Genomic DNA, 16336 nt, shown 5'->3' with positions numbered 1-16336 from the left:
TAAAGGAGAAATTAATAAAATCAAAAGCAAGAAAAATATTGAACCAATAAATAAAACCAAGAATTGGTTTTATGGAAAAAACAATAAAATTGATAAACCTCTGGTCAATTTGATTTAAAAAAAGAAAGAACAAAACCAAATTACTAGCATCATGAATGAAAAAGTTGAACTTACCACCAATAAGAAGCAAATTAAAGTAATAATACGGAATTATTTTACCCAACTCTATACAAATAAATTTGATAATCTAAGGGAAATAGATGAACATTTACAAAAATATAAGTTGCCCAGGTTAAATGAAGAGGAAATTAATTCCTAAATAACCCTATCTCAGAAGAAGAAATTCAACAAGACAATATTGAACTCCCTAAGAAAAAATCTCCAGGGTCAGATGGATTCACAAGTGAATTCTACTAAACATTTAAGGAACAATTGGTTCCAATTTTATATAAACTCTTTGGAAAAACAGATGAAGACAGAACTCTGCCTAAATCTTTCTATGACACCAATATGGTGCTGATACCTAAACCAGGAAGAGTTAAAACCGAGAAAGAAAATTATAGACCAATCTCCTTGATGAATATAGATGCAAAAATATTAAATAAAATCTTAGCAAAACAACTACAACTAATTATCACTAGAATAATACATTATGACCAAGTAGGATTTATCCCAGGAATGCAGGGTTGGTTCAATATTAGGAAAACTGTTAGTATAATTAATTATATCAATAACAAACCTATCAGAAATCATATGACTATATCAATAGATGCTGAAAAAGCTTCTGAAAAAATACAGCACTCATTCCTACTACAAACACTAGAGAGTGTAGGAATAAAGGGATTGTTCCTTAGAATAATAAGCAGTATCTATCTGAAACCATCAACAAGCATTATATGCAATGAGCATAGGCTAGAGGCATTCCCAATAAGATCAGGGGTGAAACAAGGATGCCCACTATCACCACTACTATCAATATCATATTAGAAATATTAGCCTCAGTAATAAGAAAAGAAAAATAAATTGAAGGAATTAGAATTGGAAGGGAGAGACAAACCTCTCACTCTTTTGCAGATTACAAGATGGTTTACTTAGAGAATACCAAATAATCATCTTAAAAAACTACTAGAAATAATTAGCAACCTTAGCAAAGTTGTGGGATATAAAATAAACCCTCATAAATCCTCAACATTTCTATACAGGACTAGCAAGATGCAGCAGAAAGAGCTAGAAAGAGAAATCCCATTCAAAGTCACTTCAGATAATATAAAATACCTGGGAGTCTACCTGCCAAGGCAGACTCAAACTTTTTGAACACTATTACAAAACACTTCTCACACAAATAAAATCAGATTTAAATAACTGGGTAAATATCAACTGCTCGTGGATAGGCTGAGCTAGTATAATAAAAATGACAATTCTACCAAAATTAAACTACTTGTTTAGTGTCCTACCAATCAAAATTCCAAAAAATTACTTTAATAAGTTAGGGAAAATTGTAAGTAAATTCATATGGATAAATAAAAAGTTGAGAATCTCCAGGAATTTAATGAAAAAACAGTGCAAAAGCAAGTGGCTTAGCCCTACCAGATCTAAAATTATATTATAAAGCATCAGTCATCAAAACTGTCTGGTATTGGCTAAGGAACAGAGTGGTGGACCAGTGGAATAGACTAGGCGTAAAAGCAGGAGATGATTATAGTAATCTGCTGTTTGATAAACCCAAAGAGTCTAGCTATTAGGATAAAACTCTCTCTTCGATAAAAACTGTTGGGAAAACTAGAAGTTAGTATGGAAGAAACTTGAATTAGACCAACACCTCACACCCTATACCAAGATCAACATGGATGCAGGATTTAAACATGAAAAACAATATTATAAGTAAACTTGAAGGTCAAGGTGTAGTTTACCTGTCAGATCTATGGAAAGGGAAGCAGTTTATGACCAAGGAAGAGATGGAGAACATCATTAAAAGCAAATTAGACAATTTTAATTACATTAAAAAGCTTTTGCACAGACAAAACCATTGTAACCAAGATCAAAAGAAATGTAGAAAATTCAGAAACAATTTATACAACCAGTATTTCTGACAAAGGACAATAGTACACCCTAACAGCAACATGGAGGTGATGGTTAACCTTAATGAACTTGCCAGTTTTTTTAATTTGATTCTGGTAGTTTTTCAGCTTTTCTAAGAAATATGAATAATTTCTTTAAATTCTATCCATTTCTCTTTATTTGATGTAAATAGCTTATTTAAACAAGTCAGACTGGACTTGTTGTAATTGCATATAGTGTCTTTTAATTTCTATCCTCTCCTAATTTGATGTTTGCTTTAATCTTCTCTATAAATATCACATGCAGTAGTTATTGTGAAATGGCTCTTTTATCTATAGAGGTAATTTCCTCTACCAGTTAAACTGTAGTCAAATTCATTCAAGATAATGCAGTCCTGAGTCCATCATTTAATTCTCATTTTGAAGAAAGTAATCAAGAGGTATAGATATGGCATTTCTAAGTGGTCTCTACAAGGTATTCTTTTTTCACTTCTTTATTGACTCTAAATTATATTTCTGCAGTTTTCATAGTCCTCTCTTTGTCCAACTTCACACTACAATCAATGAGTTTCACGGTGTCTGTTGACTTGACTTTCCATGCTCTTCATGGAATTCCCATGCTACTTCTCTTTTATAACAGGCACTGGTACAGATATTGTAATTACCTCCATAGTCATCATGCCCACAGGAATTTTACAATGGGAGAGAAGAAAGTGCCTCATGAAATGATTGCTATCTCCAACTGTAAGAAGAAACCAAGGCTACCAGCTCTTTCATTTGCTTCTCTAAAGAGATGCTAGAAACCATTCTTTAATCTTTTCTATACCTTCTTGTCTCTTTTACTTCATGTATGTCAATGTAGACACCACTCAGTTTCTGTTAACACATTGATTTATTGAGCATAAGTGAAATAAAGCCCAGAAATACTTTGAAGCCTGAAAGTATTGTTTTCATATTTAATCTTAATGAACAATAAATGTAATCCCAAACTAAAAGTATACAGTTGTCTCTCCCTCCATATCAGACAGTGCAATCACAGTGTAATTACTAGGTTACTTTGGAGACTAACAAAATGGTAGTGGTAGTGGTAGTAGCAGTGGCAATAGTGACAGTGGTAGTAGTGGCAGTAGTAGTGATGGGTAGTGTTAGTAATTGTAGTGGTGTGATGATGTTTGTCCTTCGTTTTCAAAGAAGACCATGACAAACACATGAACTGGTTTTGAGCGAGGGACCACTGCATTAAGTCATCAGCTTCACATTTTCCTCATCTGGGTCCAGTGGCCAGATGGGAATCAGGATGACTGGAGATGGCCCTGGTTGACTGATAATAATAACAATAATAATAATAATAGAAGTAGTAGTAGTGGAAGTGGTGGTAGTAGTAATGATGGTGGCGGTGGCAGAAATAAAAGAATAAGTAGCAGCAGTTGTAGTGGTAGTGGTAGTGATAGCAGTGGTAGTAATGTTGGTATTAGTGGTGATAGTAGCAATAGTAATAGTGGTAGTAGTGGCGGTAATGATAATGATAATGATAGTAACAACTTGCATTTATAGAGAGCTTTAGGATTAGCAGAGTACTTCCCTCACAACCCCCTTATATGATAGGTGCTATTTTTATTCTTATTTTATAGATGAGGAAACTGAGGCTCTCAGCATGACTTGCCTATGATCACAAAGCTAGTGTGAGAAGCAGTGGTCACACCCAGATCTCCTAAATCCACATGTCATCTCCAAGGTAAAGGGTGATTTTGAGAATTTTGAGGGATCTTCTACATTGAGAAGATCAATCTTAAAATCAAAGAGAAAGTTCAGAAGAATTCCCATTGAAAGGAAGGTGGGTTTTTGATGTTACCTGACTCCATGCCACCCTGCCACTGAATCCATCACTCAACTCATAGACATCCTACTGGATTCCTGTGACTTTAAATAATCTTTGACCCAAAATATGGATGGAGGGAAGAAAAGGGGCTCTCTCAAATGAAGATTAGGATGAGGAACTGAACCTATATTTCATTGGTCATGGAAAATTCATGGAGGAAAAGAAACTCCTTTTATTCAAGCATATCAGTAATTGCTCTGAAATTTGTGGTCTTGGAGATCCTAGAAAACTGAAGAGTTACATGATCAGCTCAGGATTTTGTGGCCATTCTATAACAGAAACAGGACTTGAAGCCAGGTCTTCCTCACTTTGAAGCCAAATCTCTTCACACTCTTCCATGGAGCCCTTCACATTGAATCAATGGATATTCACTGAGGAGCTAGTATGATAAAATTCAGTGTGAAAAACAGGGCTGCTTGTGTCTTCCACATAACCCTACTCTTCACGGGCTATGTGACCTGGGTTAGACCATTTAATGTTCTTTGAATTTCAGTTTCTCATCTCTAAAATGGAAATTATAATAACACCTTCCAACCTAGATCAAGGAGCCACTTGAAGATTAAATATTGCCATTTGTGGAACAGGATCCTGAAAAGAATCAAGTACATACCTCAATAGTTCAAAGTTCCATGATTTTACTTTTAAGAACATTCCTTCCATTACCTCTCCAAACCTCAGAGGGCAGTCATTTTGAGTTGCTGTGGCCAAATAAGATGTCAATACTCAGTGGTCAATCCCTAGATGTCTCTCCACACTGAATTAATCCATCACAGGATCTGAACTTAGAGTCTTTCTACCTCAATCAATAAATATTCTTAACCATTTATTATGTTCCAGAAGGGAGTAGCTATAAAGTATAGTGGATAGGGTTCTGGGCCTGAGATCAAATCTGGCCTCAAGCATTTAATAGTTGTGTGTCCCTGAGTAAGTCACTTATCCCTGTTTGTCTCAGTTTCCTCATCTGTAAAATGAGCTGGAGAAGAAAATGGCAAACATCTCAGTATCTCTGCCAAGAAAATCCCAACTGGGGTCATGAAGACTTGGACATGACTAAACAATTGAACAACAAAATATATGCAAATATGTGTTCATATATGTGTATATATATATATATATATATATATGGGCAGATCTTTGTATACATATATGCAAATAATTACGTGTGTAGATCTTTATATAGAGAGATCTATGGAGATCTCTATATATACATTTATGTGTCTAGGTCTTTATATACATATATGCACACATTTGTGTGTAAAGATTTATATACAAATATTTACATACATAGATTTATACACATTTGTGCGTATGTATATAAACATCTATATACACATATGGCAGTAAGTACTGGAAGGGAGATACAGACCATAAGGACTAAAGGAGTCTAGGGTAAAGAGCCTCTTTGGTGCAGGTATCAGGTTTCCACAGAGAAGGTGGAAGTCCATCTATGTCTAGAATATGGAGAGCAATCAGAAAAGCAGCAGAGAGGAAAGATAATGGTCACCAGAAAGAAGGAAGATCATAAAGAAAGAAATAATGATAGAATAACAGAAAGCATGGTTGAAGGCTAATGAGCAGACCAGTTTTATTGGTAGATGTTCATAGTAAAAGAGGAAAAAAAGGGGAGGGGTATATTTTCACACTTAATCCTGACTGCATGTGCAAAGAACGCAACTATAGTAACATCAGTTTTGCAAGAGATTTGGACTCTATGCATATATTTGGGGCAAGGAAAAAGGGCAGGAAATCTCACATGAACGATGGTAAACTAAGAAAAGGTTTGGAAAATAGTAATATATATATTTATAGTATTATGATATTGTATAATACATTGCATTTTAATATTTATTTTAAAATATAGTTTTACAAATATAGTTACAAAATAATAATTACATATTATTTATACATTTATTAATCATAAAATGTATTCTTATATATTATATAATTTCCATATTATTATGAATCATAAATTTATTTCTATTTATTTAAAGTGATGTTATTTTTTTTACCTGACTCAAGTAGCCTTTTGGCACAGGCTATCTGCTGGTTTTCACAAGCTACATAAAGCGGAGTGCCAAGGTGTCTGATATTTTCATTTATATTTGCTCCATGAGATACAAGGGATTCCACACACTCCAGATGACCTATGTATCAAAGACAAATACAAGTTAGCAGTATAATTGTTGTGACTGATAGTTGTTGTTTGACTTTTGCTCTTGAAAAGGAACAATGACATCAGCAAGATGATATATTAACTTTTTAAGTGAACTGGACTTAGGTGAGGCAAGGTCATGCAAGGTCATTCAAAGTCACCCAGCCTCCCTCTCTCAATCAGGGTCATCTGAGTCCAGTGACAAGCCATAGTATAATGCCTCTAAATGCCTTTAAATAAGGAAATGACTTTCCCCTTGCCTGACCTCAAAATCTGGCCATGGCTTATCTATAAAGCTGGAACCAAAGTCAATTAGAGTGAGCAAGTTCAAATGATTCTAAGACCTTTGCTTTCACTGTGGGTCTCCCTCCACTCATAGCCATCCTATTCCCTTCATCCCTTTCAAGAGTCCTGTGATCAGGCTTTTAACCATCTGGTAATCAACCCTTTGGTGAGGAGTTTCTTTGTACTTAGGCTTCTCCTCAAAAACCAGAAATACAGCGACTCTGTTGCCAGGCTCCATCTGATGACTTTCCAGCTAGGAATGATCTGTCAAAGCACTTGCTCAGCAGGCAGAGTCCTCATGAAGCTCAGGTGAACTCCATATAACATGAGAAGACATCTCAGGAACACTTTGATGGAGAGGTAATTAATTAGCAGGGATAATTTTGAAAGCAAAGCCCAAAAATCTACTAATAGCCTGTGACAAACTATATTTTTAATTCTTGATATGTTAAAATTGAAATAAAATACAGTTGAGGAGGAAATTGGGCAACCCATGTGGATCTGGGGGCAAAGATATAAGCTCATCTTCTATAGGATCTCTTTTGGGCACTCTGAAATGGATCAAGATGGGGGGGGTTGAAAACAAAATTTGTCCAGTCAAGGTTTCAGGTGTCTCTGGTGTCCACATATAAAACTGAGGGAAAAAAGAGATAGCTAATGATGACCAGGGAGCCACAGGAAAACAAACATGGCCAGATTAAACTGAACTAGTTGGTCTTTAAGTCCAAAACTTCAGGTTTTAAAAATATGTTCTTTTTTTGTTTAAGTCCCCACAAATCTTTTCCCTGGTTATTTTTCCAGTGAATATAAAACAGAACCAGCTCCTCTCTTAATAAACCTCTTTGCTTTTGATTCAGCAGGAAATGAAGAATTTGCAGTAATCCTCCAAGAGCTAAGCAATGAAAGTGAAACATTCATGGAAAAGAAAAAAAGAATTAGCATTCTTTGTCTTCAGCCTTTTGTAGTTACAGAAATTATATTTTCAGATAGGAAATTGACCAACTCTGCCTAACAAAGGGCACTGGTTCTAGGACATTATGGTTTTCATTCTTTTTAATGACTTAAAATATTTTTAATACTTGATTTATTTGGGGCAGGGATCTTTATAAAGGGTTTGAAACATCCCACTGCTACCTTGCTTTCTTTCAAGTACAAGATGATATTCACTGGCTCAATAAGAATTAAGCCCCTGTTACAAAACCCCTCAAATAGTCTCCATCTTTAAGGAACTTGGAGTTGAGGAATGGAAAGGGAGAAGAGCTGAAAACTGCTAATGATGAAATTATAATGACTTGTTTGCTTGTTTTTCAGTTGTGTCTAACTCTTCATGACCCTTTTTGTGGTTTTCTTGGCAGATACTGGAGCTTGCCAATTTCCTTTTCCAGTTTGTTTTACAAAGGGGGAAACTGAGATAATGAATTAAAGAGATTTGCCCAGGATCACAAAACTAGTAAATATCTCAGGCCAGAATCTGAACTCAGGAAGATGCCAACTAACTGCAGAGCAAATTTAGTCTTTTTTGCAAATTTACCTCTTTTGGCAGCTTCATGGATGGGAGATGCAACATCACACACAGCATGGGGACTGGCTCCATGTTCTAATAGTAAGTTCACACAGTCCTGGCTTCCACTTACACATGCATTATACAGAGGTGTGTGCCAATCAACAGTCACTCCATTCACCTGAAGTAGAAAAAAGACAACTCTCTTTAGAGGGCAGTGCAAGTTTTAAATAAGCTTCCAGTGACCTAGGGCTAAACTGCTTTCAATTTTTTTTTCATTTTTTGGAAATATCATCAATACTAAAATAGAAATTAAATAGTTAATGAGATATGGAGGAAGAGACAAAAAGAGTGCACACTCTTTGAAAAGAACTTTCCAAGTGGAACTATTAGATAATATTTGAATGGCCCTTCTCCTAAATAGAGAATTGTTAACCCCTGTCTTTCCTGAATATGTCCTTATTTATCACTCATCCATTCCCTCACTGATAGCTTTACCAGGTTCTCTTCCTCTTCCTAGAAACTGGATGAAAAGTAGGAAACATACAGAAAATAGGATATTTTGTGATATTCCCTGTTGGCACCAAAAAAAAAGTGATGATAGAAAATCAGGGTTAATTTATGTGCTTTACAGTAAGGTTTGAGGTTCTGTCTTGGGAGATAAAAAGTTCCCATTTTTATATGCTTGAGATCCACTCTCTTAGTAAAAGGACCACCTGAATGCCAGAATAGAATTCAGCAAAGAGAGGAAGATAGAAATGAATAATCATTCTAAGTCCTCTCCCAACTCTATTAATCTATGTCATTATTAGCTGAAAATGTAGATATCACAATAATATTAATTAGTTTGAAATTGGGTATTTTAGTTTTTTCTAAAAATTAAAAAAAAAACTTGAATGACATAACATCCTATGGAATACCATTGTTAGGTTTTAAAAATCTACCTGAGCAAAGCACTGAAAAATAACCTGGAGAAATTAACAAGCTGTTTTTAATTCCAGTTTTTAAGATGATACATGAATGGAACTCACCTGAGCCCCATGCTTCAACAGAACACCAGCACAAGTCGAGTGGCCCCCTAGGCAGGCTTCATGAAGTGGAGACACTCGATCAGCTGTAACAAGGTTAACGCCATATCCCTTGTGAAACGAGAACGGGCAAAGTGTGAGGGAGTGGAAACCAACCTACTAGTTGGTTATCTTTAAAGTAACTTTGCAAGAGTCAATATAGCAATCATTACTAGATCTGATGAACAGTTAGCACTAAATCTTGCCAGAAGTACTATGTGGGTTACTCAAACTAGAAATGCACATTCTTTTTGAAATTTGAAAAAAAGAAAAAAATAATAACAAATACTTATTTTAGCACTCAGAGATCCAAAGCATTTTGTTGGTTGAAGAAATAAAAATGTATTCAATTTATTCATAAGATTATATTTTTATCATGTATATGTGGAGTTTCTTAGCATTCAAGTTTTGACCCCCAACATGATAGATGAATTCCAAAGGAAGCCATAAAGAAGGATTACAAAGAATGAATAGAAGTGAATGGTTTGTGATTGGCATCTCTTGAGGGAAGATCCATAGCAATGAGATCATAGACCCATTGGAAAATGTAGATATGAAGAAGAAAGATAGAAGAAATAAATTTCTGGGATTTTTTGCCATATTTCAGAAAAATATACTTTTCTTCAATTTTCCTCAATTTCTGCATTGCTAAATCCCCCTTATTTTCCTTTTCTGATGTAACAGTATGAATATTATCTATTAGTAGGAAAAAATGAGTTAAGAGAAAATAAACTCTTATTCAATTGATCAAATCATTTGACAGTTCAAGCGTTGCCATGATTTTTGAATCTTCTCTGTATAAGAGAACAAAGCCATTTATTTTTTGGGGGGTTTTTTGGCAAGGCAAATGGGGTTAAGTGGCTTGCCCAAGGCCACACAGCTATAATTATTAAGTGTCTGAGACCAGTTTTGAACCCAGGTACTCCTGACTCCAAGGCTGGTGCTTTATCCACTATGCCACCTAGCCGCCCCTTACAAAGCCATTTATTAATAAAAACTTTTGGGTAACAGATCCTTTTTCTAACTCTATCCTTATATAACATTTCCTGTTTGAAATCCATGCTTTTTGTTGCACTCTATCAAACTACAAGTTTATTCTCTCAACTTTTTTAAATTATAATCACTGAAATTTGCATTACTCTAAAATTTGTCAGTAATCCTCCATTTGACTATAAACACATAGAAAGTAGAAATTGTTTTCTTCTTTGTATTTGTATGTCAAGCGCTAAGCACTAGCCTTGAACATAATAAGAGTTTAAATAAATCAATTATCCCATTGCTCCAAAGGCTAAGGAAAATTGAGGTATAATGGGCTCCTGGCCTCTGAAGTCTTGATTGTTGTTAAGTCCTGTCAGACTCTTCAGGATCTCAGTTGTATACTGTAGTGGTTTGCCATTTCCTTTTCCAGCTCTTTTTAAAGATGAGGAAACTGAGGCAAACAAGGTTTGCTAACTTAGGTTTAGTTTAGTTAGGCAAACAAGGTTTGCTAACAAGGTTAAATTAAGGCTGGATTTGATAGTTCCACAGTAACTCCTTTAGTCATCCTCATGGCCATTGAAACAAATTAGAACATAAGCCCATTCCACTTTGGGAAGTCTTCACATACTTGGGGTAAACATCCCCCCAATTCACCATGGATTTGAGCCCTGTCAGTTGCCCTCAACCTGGTTTAGTTCATCTACTGGAATGGTTTTTTTAGATTGTGATTGCTGTCCATGTTATAGCTTCTTGGAGCCAAATGTGAGAGTTAAGTGGTAGGTAGATAGCAAAGGTAAGTAAGCAGCCCCAAAAAGTACTCAGCAATTCTTCAAGGTGCACAAGGAAAATTAGATTAAGTTTCCAGAAATATTCTTGAGGCACCTTAAATGATTTCTCTGATTAATGACTATAATATTTTGATCTTTCTTCTGAGAAAAAGTAAAATAATTTTCAAATGCCATTTAAATAAACCTCAGATAGTATCTTTGGCACAAAAATCTTTTTTCACTTTTGTGGACACTTAAAGAGTTAATCCAAAAAAATTCTGCATTCTCTATTTCCAGTTTCTAGTTGGAAAACTAGCCAGATTTGGAGGTATCTAGTATTCTGAACATAAACTAGGAGTTGGTTCCAAAAAGGGCCCCAAACATGGCCTTTTTAGGATGATATAAAGAGTCTAGAAAGAACCCATTGGCTGGCATTACACCTTCGCTTGTGTTTTATAGTTTGATGAGGGCAAGGACTGTGTCTTCCTTTTTCCTTAAAAACTTCATCTCATCGGGTACATAATGAACATCCATTAAAGGCTGACTGACCAACTGACCTTAACCTGAATCTTCTGTGTGGCCTTTTTGTTCTTGAATGAGTACACCATAGGCCTCTACAGGATATGATATCAGCTACTTTCTAAATTTCTCTGCTATGCTCTGGACATTCAAAGCAAGATTATAACTTTTTTTCCTTCCTTGGTGGAGCAGATTTTAAGATTAAGGAAGAATGTTCCTGAACAAGAATTATTTATTGGCTCCCCTGATATATTAGACTTAATATTTCTGCCATGACTGGCTTTATTTTTTCCCTAGGGGAAAAAACACAGATGTCTTTATCTATGTGCCTAGTTTATGAAAATTCAAAGTTAAAAATAAAGTATTCATGTTTCACGAAGACTCACTCTGGGGTTCCTTTAATTCATAGTTTTTCCCAAAATGAATTTAATTTAATTATTGATTTGTTTACAGATATGCTCCAAGTCAAGGTTCTGCTAGGAATACCCTCCTCTTCCTATATCACCAAGCAAAACCCAGTCCATCCTCCAGAGTCCAGGTCAAGTTCTGGTGTACAGATGTCTCCAGAGAAATAGAATCACTTGACCACTTTGTCTTTTTGAAACTCCAAAGCATTTTGTTCTAGTCTCTACTTTATTCTTTAGGTGGCTTGTACTGCAAGGTATGCCTGGCTTCTTTCTCCTTCTTGAGCAGGTGTCTCTGCCTGCCTGGCATAACTAGGAAATGAAAGGAATGTATGAGTGCTTGCGCCAAAGTTGCAACATCACAGATCAGTTTAAACCTTAACTAATAAAGCTCAACTTTTTCACATAAGTAACTTTGTGCAGTCTCACAGACTGCCAGTTTTTTCTTTTTTTTTTTTTTACAAAAAATATGCATATAGAAATGAGGATCTTTATTTTAAAACATTATATGACTCATCATACTTGCCACAGACAACTTTATGCAAATGCCTGAAAACTTGCAAATAGAACCAATAGAGTTGCAATTAGTTATGTCACTTAAAGAATATTCATTCAAATATCTTTATTGGACTATGGATGAACATCGTGGAAATATTCTTCACATCGGTACAACCTCTATCAAACCAGATATAGATGTACTGGAATCAAAAAGCAAGCTTAGTGTTTACGTTCTAAAAATGTATTGGCATGTTCTTATTTTTTTGTTTAAAAAGTAAATGTTTATTCTATTTTATTATATACTTTATTAAATTATTACACTTCATTATTATACTCATTGGCAATATGGGTTACATTATAGATATAAATGTTAAATTTTATACGCATCCCTTGACAAGTTCTTGTTAGGTGATACAGGCCTGGAAGAGCTAAAAATCTGGACACCTATGTACTAGGGTATTTTCTTCTCAAGGGGACAAATATTTATCATCCTCTTTTGGGGAAAAAAAGTTTTGTGTCTGGATTCAAAGGAATTGGGCTCAAATCCCAGTTCTTATCCTTACTACTTATGCAATTTTGGGCAGGGGTAGCTAGTAGGCACAGCAGACCTGGAATCAAGAAGACCTGAGTTCAAATGTGACCTCTGAAATACACAGCCTGTATGACCCTGAGTAAGTCATTTAACCTTGTTTGTCTCAGTTTCCTCATCTGTAAAATGAGTTAGAGAAGGAAATGGCAAACTCCAGTAACTTAACCAAGAAAACCCCAGAGTCAGATACTACTGAAATGATTGAACAATAGCAAAGCCCCCACTCCACCAATACCCCACCTTCTCCAGTAATGAAACTTTCTCCAACAATGAAGATTATTTAGCAATGGATCTGTGACATGATCAGTATATGGAACTTCTGGTGAGGAAACTCATGAATTATTTTGCAATTTACAAGCACTGAGAGTGACCCTTCCAAAGTCATACAGTCAGTTTGTGTCAGAGTCAGTAATTAACTCTGCATTTCTTCACACCAAGGATGCCTCTCAGTTCCTGACAAAGTGAAAATGGCAAAAGAAAAATTTAAAAAGGAATTAGTAGAGATAAATACCCTGTTCTAAAAGGGGGAGAACAAAAAAAGAGGGAGGAAATAGAGTATACATATGTAGTGAGAAGACACCACATAAACTGCTCTTTCATCCTTGCTCCTTGGCTAAGTGAAAAGGAAAAAAAAGCAAGATTTCTGAGAAGAGAGGGATTGAAAAGACACATTAAACCTTCTATATAATTAATTTGGATAGCCTAAGTAAGCTTTATCCATCAGGGTTAAAGAAAGAAGTTAAAGGTAAGTAACCCAAGATTGGTTGGTTGGTTGGTTCTTATCCTTCTTTGTCTTGAATAGTCTAAGTGAATTTTATTGATCAGGGTTAAAGAAAGAAGTTAAAGATAAGTAGCCCAGGACCAAGCGAGTCTGAATATTGAGGTTGGTAGGTTGGTTGATTGGTTGGCTGGTTAGTTGGTTGATTGATAGGTTGGTTGGTTGATTGGTTGGCTGGTTATTTGGTTGGTTGGTTCTTATACTCATTATTGGAGAAGATCAAAACAACAACTCTATATAAGTTTAAATGTGTCCGACTGTGATTGAAGAGTCCAAAACAAAACTCAGAATACTATACAGCAGGTTGGGCACAAGTAGTCCATGTGAACACCTGGGGCAGTTACTCTAAATTTTCACATCTCAATTTTAAGACAAACTGTCAACAAACTTTGTTTTAATCACTGATAAGAATGAGACCAATTTATTTCTTCTCATTCCTTTATTTCAGTAGCTTGCCCCAAATATTCTTAACTTCTTTTTGTTTTGTAGATCCCTTTGGCAGTCAGTTTGGTGAAGTCTATGTTCCATCTTCTCAGCATGTTTTTAAACATAATATATATATATATATATATATATATATATCCACAAAGGAACAGTTTATGTTGAAATAGTTATCATAATATTTCTTTTCAGTTTGAGGACCTCAGGTTAAGACCCTCTAAAGTATTTTATATGCTTAATACTAAACATTGTTTAAATTAGTTCAACAAATATTTTTTGTAACATCTATTATGTTTAAAGTATTGCTCATTCAAAATTTTGATGTTGTTCTGTCATGTCTCATTCTGCAAAATCCCATTCAGGGTTTCCTTGGTAAAGATACTGGCATGGTTTTCTATTTCCTTCTTCAGCTCATTTTACAGAGAAGGAAACTAATGCGAACAGGAGCTAAGTGATTTGTCCAGGGTCACACAGCCAGTAAGTGTCTGTAGTCAAATATGAGTTCAGGTCTTTCTTACTCCAGGTCCAGCTCCACTGGGCAACCTAGCTTCCCATTTATAATGCACTGTTATAGCTTTTTAGATAAGACAGGGAATCATATGAGAAGCAAGGTTTATTGCAAATAAGGGACATCAGGAAAGCCTGCAGGGAGGAATTGACATTTGAATTAGATATATAATAGATATATAAAATATCTATATACTAAGAATTCAGCAGATGAAAGTAGGAAATATAAACCATCCCTAGTAGGGGTATGGAGGCAGGAAACTACAGAATGCAAAGACTGTTTTTTGTCTCATTTGCTTCCTTAACACTTAGCACAGCAACTGTTATACAGAGGAGCTTAATAAAGGTTTATTGAATAGTTGATTGAAATCAGTTGTCCTTGTCTGAAGAGTGTGTAGAGAGGAGTTATATGAACTAAGGCTGAAAACACAGGGTAGCACCAAATTGGGAAAGTCCTTGAATCTAAGCAAAGGAATTGGTTCCAAGTGAAGTAGTTTAATAATTAGTAATAAAAATAATGTAGTTTATTTAGAAGATAATAATATAGTTGATATGCATAAGGAAGATTACCTGCCAGTGGTACAAAGATGTATTGGAGGGGAGAGAGTACAGGTGGAAATATCTATAGGGAGGCTAATATATATATGGAAGGAAGGAAGGAAGGAAGGAAGGAAGGAAGGAAGGAAGGAAGGAAGGAAGGAAGGAAGGAAGGCAGGAAGGAAGGAAGGAAAGAAGGAAGGAAGGAAGGAAGGAAGGAAGGAAGGAAGGAAGGAAGGAAGGAAGGAAAAGGGAAGGGGATGGAAGGGGAAGCTGGAGGAAAAGAGGGAGGGAGGAAGGAAGGAAGGAAGGAGGGAGGGAGGGAAGGAAGGAAAGGAAAGCAAGAAAAAGAAAGAGAAAGGAAGGCAGAATGAAGGAAGAAAAAAGAACAAAAGATAAAGAAAAATGAGTGTAGGAAGAAAAGAAAGGTTAGGAAGGAAGGTAAGAAAAAAGGAATAACAAAGAAACAAAGGAAAAAGGAAGGAAGGAAGGAAGGAAGGAAGGAAGGAAGGAAGGAAGGAAGGAAGGAAGGAATAAAAAAGGAAGAAAGAAAGAAACTATGAAAGAAAGACTTTCACCTGATGTCACTGAAGGTCCATCCTTCATTTTCAGCCTGTGTATCTTCTTCTATCATAGTGTAACTGGGAGCCAAGAAAACTAGGTTCAAGTCCTATGTATGACATTTATTAACTTTATCCTAGGCTGGTAGAAATGGAAATGGGGTAGGTAGTGAGCAAACATATGTGAAAGATTTTGCTAATCAATATCTAATAACTAAAGACAAGAAATAAGGGGTACAAAAATTTCAAACAAAGGAGACTGTGTGAAATAGTTAAAGTAGAAGGAGACACAGATTTAGGGAGAAAGATCATGTCTCAGTTTTAAACATTCCGAGTTTGAGACAATAGTAGGATATCTATGTGAATATATTCTTTGGGTAGCTAAAAATTTGGCAAAGTGCCTGGCCCATAGTAAACTCTTAATAAATGTTCATTGATTAATTGCTTCAGCTTGGGAAACAAGTTGGAAGAAAATATAAATATTTAGGAATCATCTACACAGTAGTTGAAGTCATGAGAGGAAATAAAGTTGCTAAAAGAGACAAGGACAATACCTCAAAAAGCCTTGGATTCAGATCTCAGACATTCCCCTTGCTCTGTGCCTTTCTGGGCCTCAGTTTTCTCCTATGTAAAATCAAGGGTTTGAACCGGATGGCCTTTAAAGACCTTTCCTTTCTAAATCCATGAATCATAAGATGAATAAGACTTGGCATTTCTCAATAATATTCACATCTGTCCTTTCAATTGCCTTCTACAATACATTACACAAACATGCCACAATTTTTTCTTTAAGTTTTCTATAGTCAAACATGTGAAT

The 16336-nt window shown here is 35.4% G+C and overlaps 1 protein-coding gene across 13 annotated transcripts in view; it reads right to left on the bottom strand.

The window, feature by feature from the left end:
• Positions 1 to 16336, bottom strand: part of ASB11 (ankyrin repeat and SOCS box containing 11) — a 138844-nt gene that overhangs the window by 10359 nt on the left and 112149 nt on the right. For all 13 annotated transcript variants that reach the window (XM_074192419.1, XM_074192406.1, XM_074192407.1 and 10 more), the window contains 3 exons: positions 8906 to 9013; positions 7905 to 8055; positions 5946 to 6080 (listed from right to left, as the gene is read on the bottom strand). In XM_074192419.1, the coding sequence (XP_074048520.1) occupies positions 5946 to 6080; positions 7905 to 8055; positions 8906 to 9013 (394 nt within the window). The remainder of the gene's footprint in view (positions 1 to 5945; positions 6081 to 7904; positions 8056 to 8905; positions 9014 to 16336) is intronic.

This window comes from Macrotis lagotis, chromosome 6 (genome assembly GCF_037893015.1).
Source record: "Macrotis lagotis isolate mMagLag1 chromosome 6, bilby.v1.9.chrom.fasta, whole genome shotgun sequence".
NCBI classification, from domain to species: domain Eukaryota; kingdom Metazoa; phylum Chordata; class Mammalia; order Peramelemorphia; family Peramelidae; genus Macrotis; species Macrotis lagotis.
Note: the sequence above shows the minus strand (reverse complement) of the source record. Positions and strands in the feature narration are given on the sequence as shown.